This window comes from Rhipicephalus microplus, chromosome 7, assembly GCF_043290135.1.
Source record: "Rhipicephalus microplus isolate Deutch F79 chromosome 7, USDA_Rmic, whole genome shotgun sequence".
In the NCBI taxonomy this organism is placed as follows: Eukaryota; Metazoa; Arthropoda; class Arachnida; order Ixodida; family Ixodidae; genus Rhipicephalus; species Rhipicephalus microplus.
The window spans coordinates 11,254,978-11,259,624 of record NC_134706.1 but is presented as its reverse complement, the minus strand read 5'-3'; the positions used below and the strand labels follow the sequence as shown (position 1 = coordinate 11,259,624).

General features: G+C 48.1%; 1 protein-coding gene across 1 annotated transcript; it reads right to left on the bottom strand.

Moving 5' to 3' along the window:
- Positions 1–906: 906 nt before the first annotated feature.
- On the bottom strand, positions 907–3,729 carry LOC119180399 (uncharacterized). Its single transcript, XM_037431589.2, has 3 exons — positions 3,572–3,729; positions 2,073–2,497; positions 907–1,247 (listed from the first exon to the last, which is right to left on the bottom strand). Coding segments are annotated over exons 1-3 (438 nt in total). The 5' UTR covers positions 3,584–3,729; the 3' UTR covers positions 907–1,246.
- Positions 3,730–4,647: the final 918 nt, after the last annotated feature.

Sequence of the window (4,647 nt, the reverse complement as noted above, 5' to 3'; positions counted from 1 at the left end):
CCCTAAATTGTTCTGTTTCAATCCGCCAGTTCGGCACGTCATTCAACTACTTATAATACGAAATGTAATGACAAAGTATGGTCGACAGAAGGCTTTTGATGCAAGTAACTCTTTTGATGGTGGCTTGGTCCTAGTTTGTGTTTTTATAAAATACAATGTATGTGACGAACTCATCAACTAACATCCTCAACAGTACCATGAACCTTCTTTCTGTATCCGTAATAGCAAGGGTATTTCAACGAAACTCTATTGGTTGCAAGCCAAGTCGAGTTTAAACAATTATCTTGCTGGTACGGTAGTTATGGTGCCCTACTGCTGATCCGAAGGTCGTGGGTTAGATTCCGGCTTCTGCGGTCACATTTCGGAGGAGGCAAAGTTTTAAAGGCCTGTGCTATGCACGATGTCAGTGCGTGTTTAAGAACCCTAGATGACTTAAACTTCTCGTGCACTCACCACTCTAAAAAAGATCCCTTTTACTCATTCCGCGTTGTCCTGGTTTGCCACCTGTATGACTCTCTAAAAAAAAAAAACAAGGTGACTTTCTTGTGGATCAGACGTCTCTTCAAAGAGAGTATATTGATCCTCAAAAGAGAGCCACCATGCCTGCTTAAAGAGAGTCTTATACGTCGCACATCAGGATTATACTCGAAAGGAGTCAAAAGACTCTTTTTAAGGATTGTACCATGGTGTGCCTGGTAACAATATCTTGGTTTTCATACGTGAAAGCCAGGTTATTATTATTTTTTGGGGGGGGACCTAATCTCCTTCTTCAGAAGGAAGAAAGTTGTAGACAATTTCATGATACATGGGCTCCGTCACGCAGAAAGAATTGTGCCAGTTCGTGTTGGCTTACGGCGTGTAGTGTATGTGAATGGTTCATAAAATAACGGAATCAGGACACACTCATTTGGAAATGCATGATGCACATTTTTTTTATTTAAATATACCCTTCAAGCAGCCTTGCACACGAAGCAAAAGAATTTTTTAGGCATTATTGTACAGTCTTGGCGCCCCGGACTTCAATGTAAGACCTGATCAAGACTTTTTTTCCCGAAGCTTCCAAGCCGCAAATACGTCTTCATTTTTTTTTTTTTTTGCAACGACGAACAAGAGCTTGAAGCAATCCTCCTGGGCGTATATACCTATAATTTAAAAATTTTCTATGGCCGCGTCAACTAGCGTTGTCCAGCGCGCTGACGCGTCCGATGAGGTGAGGGCATCCAGACAATTCACACAACCTCGTTGTTCTGCAATAAGAGAGAGAAAAGAAGCACGTCAGCATAGTTACGGATATAATAGCTGTTCAATCACACGCCACAAAATCAGTACAACAAAATTTTCTGCTGTTTTTCAAGCAACATTTATTATTTATGGTTTACATATGTGAGTTTTTATCGGAAATAACACCTGGTACTTTCTTTAAATATACCAAATGTCTACAGCCATGCGGAAGTTTCCCTGAATGCGCAGCAGGTGTGTGCGTATACATGCTTCATAAAAAAAGTTGTCAAAGAGCTGTAAATGCGCATAAATACCCATGCAAGCGCAGTTTCATATCGGGAATCCGGCCTGGCACGTTTAGCACAATTACAGGAGTGCCACGCTTTGTCATTCTTGACAATGTTAAGTTCATCCGGGGCTTAGGTGAGACTTCGTGCTACACTCACGCAGATCACAAACTTTGTTGTAATGCTTACGTTGGGGGAAACGAAAGAAGCATGGCGCTACGTAGGGTTCAACGGAAACATGCAGTTTACAAGAAGTCCTCGATTTTTTTGTTGGTAGCACGCGCAAGTTACAGGGAACGCTGTCAGCACGATGGTACGTCTTGTATGGTGTGATCATGCAAGTCACAGGAAGTTACTGCTCAAGCTTGCATGCTCCAGTTTCACGAAACCCAGGAAACATGACAGCACACAGTATTCAACGTGATACTCTCCCTCCACCCTTCCTCCCACCGCATAAGAGCTTGCAGACCGAACAATTACAGGCCCTAACATACAAAATAAAAGCGTTATCTCAAGCAACCAGTTGTCTTTTTTTTCTCTTTTATGAATAGCGAATACACTTACCAGCCCTTGTATCCGTAGCCACCGTAGCCGTATCCGTGGCCGAAACCGTATCCGTGACCGAGACCGTATCCGCCGACGGCAACAACGGGAGCGGCAGCGACCGCGACTGGGGCAGCGACGGCCACGGTCTTGGCCACGGCGACCGGAGCGGCGACGGCGACGGGAGCAGCGACAGCGTATCCGCCGTAGCCGCCGTGTCCGTATCCACCGTAGCCGCCGTAGCCGCCATAGCCGTAACCATGTCCGCCAACAAGGATGGCAGCACCACCGGCGCTGTTGCCGTAGGAGTAGGAGGAACCCTTGACGGCGACAGGGGCGGCGACGGCCAGGCCGTGGCCGTAGCCTCCGTAGCCTCCGTGGCCGTAGCCTCCGTAGCCACCGAGGAAGCCAGCCGAGGCGGCAGAGACGAGACCGAGGAGAACGATCTGTGGAGGTAACGCGCGGGGTGATGAGCCATGGACGCGATAACATAGCAATCGAGCAACATCAATGCGATTTCTCTGTAGTCTGTCGATTGTGAACAGGGTAACTGCTGGCGCGGCGCGACTTGAAGTTGAGGTCACTGGTCACCGGATTACTAGAGGGTGTTGGACGAGCTGGCTGTACATTATGATTGAAAAGAGCGCGAAATAAAGTGGAACCAGAAAAAGACAGCTAAAGAAACAAGTGCATCCCTCACTAGAAGAAATGAGTCACGAGTGTCCTTTTGTTTGCTGAAGTACCGAAAGGCCTGGAGGCAGCGCATTATTGTATTTTTTACATGTGCGCGTACACACCACGGGCGGGCTGGGGGAGGGGGTAGATAGAGGCTCTTTTTATACATCGTCTTTACACTGCGCTTTGATCGTAAGGTGGCAGTAGAAGGGAGCTGAAAATGGGGTCGGGGCCACTGCGGTACCATTTCACCCGCTTCTATCCCCCGAATGAAGAACAATGAGCGTGCCGATGCTCTTATACTTTCCCAGGAGATGCAAGTATTCAATAAATTTGAAGTGGACGTTGTATATTCCCCTCGAGCCATCAAAGACATTGGAAATAAAGTCATGAGGGATTGCGAATGATATTGCAGAAACAACACCTCTGTAGTCCTCAATATACGTCTGCGTGGGTGCAGATTTATTACCCACATGTGACGCCAATCATATTATTCTAAGCGAGCTCACACACAATTGTGTGCGTTGCAGCTGTTACTGTAGCATTCGAAATAACTTGGTCATGATGTATGTCTAAGGTCTTGCTCTCCTAACTGTTTAGCAGCGTCGTGCCTCAAGAACGCATCTCCAGTCGTCAAGGACACCGGCTTCGCTCTCTACGTAGTTACTGTTGTGGCTCGCTGGGAAGACCTCCACCAGAAGATTTACACATACTTTAAATTCGAGCTGACGTGTTTCCAATCGCCAAACGTAGCCTAACGAAAGGGTGAGCGACGTGTTGGCCTACCGCTTTAGCTGCGCCTGAGACTCCGTGTATTTGTCCTCAAGGCTCTTCTAAATACTCACAAGGGCGTTCATGGTTGTTGGAGCTGTTAGTTCCTGCTTGGAAGTGCTGAGGAAAACAAGGAGTATGAAAGCCCGCTAACGCCTCGTCGCGTTTTTATACGCCAAATTGAGGCCCGCTCGCACGTGAAGGCCACCGACCTCTCGGCGTATCGGACAAGAAAACAATACAAAACAAAACTGGACGCCCGCTCTAGCCAATGGTCGCCGCAGGCTTCTTTCTCGGGAAGCCCAAAAAAAAATGGGCAAGAAGTAACTGTCCGTAGGAAAGGGGTGTTAGTTGGCGAGCAGAAGGAGCGATTGTGGGAGTGGGTTGGCGTGTGATGGCAGACTGTGATCTCGGAACCAGGCTAGGTCCGGCAAGAAAGCTCGGCGGTACAGAGGCCCGGTCTACCACTTCTTTTTTTTTTGTCTGGCGTACAAACAAAGCCACCTGTTGTATCTCTCTCTCTCTCTTTCTCATTCACTCCGACGGAAAGTGTGCACCATTACCTCTCGGTCAGCAGGAAGAGCGAGAAAACACAATCTACAAAGCGAAAACCCAACAGAGGCTGTAATGGAAGGCGAAACGCCCAACGTACGAACCCCCTCGGCTCGCGCGGGGACCGCCGTTATACAACCACTACCGGCACCGCCCGTGTTCTCGCACTTTCCCGGCCGGGGCGAGAGCACACAACGTTTCAGGGTGACGCAGAGAGGACCGTCCTGAATCTCGTCGCTTCGAACCAAGGCTATGCGTTCTTTTCGCGAAGCCGGGCCACGCGAGAACGGGACCACGTGGTCAACGCGAGCCGGTGAACCGGCCCAGCTCAAGCGTAGAGCGTTCGGTTGATGAGCGGCTAATGTGAGGCTTTTGGAATCCGGGGGATATGTATGGTAGCCCGAGGGTCTCGAATAACGTTGCTTAGGTTTTATTTATTTATTTATTAGAATACCCTCAGGGCCCGTAGGGCATTACAGAGGGGGTGGGTACAACATATATAACACACAAGAAAAAAAGACAAAATAAAGAAACAAGTATCAGATGCGCAAATCAGGAAGGCAACATAAGTCAACTAAAAATGTATAAGAATTCAAGC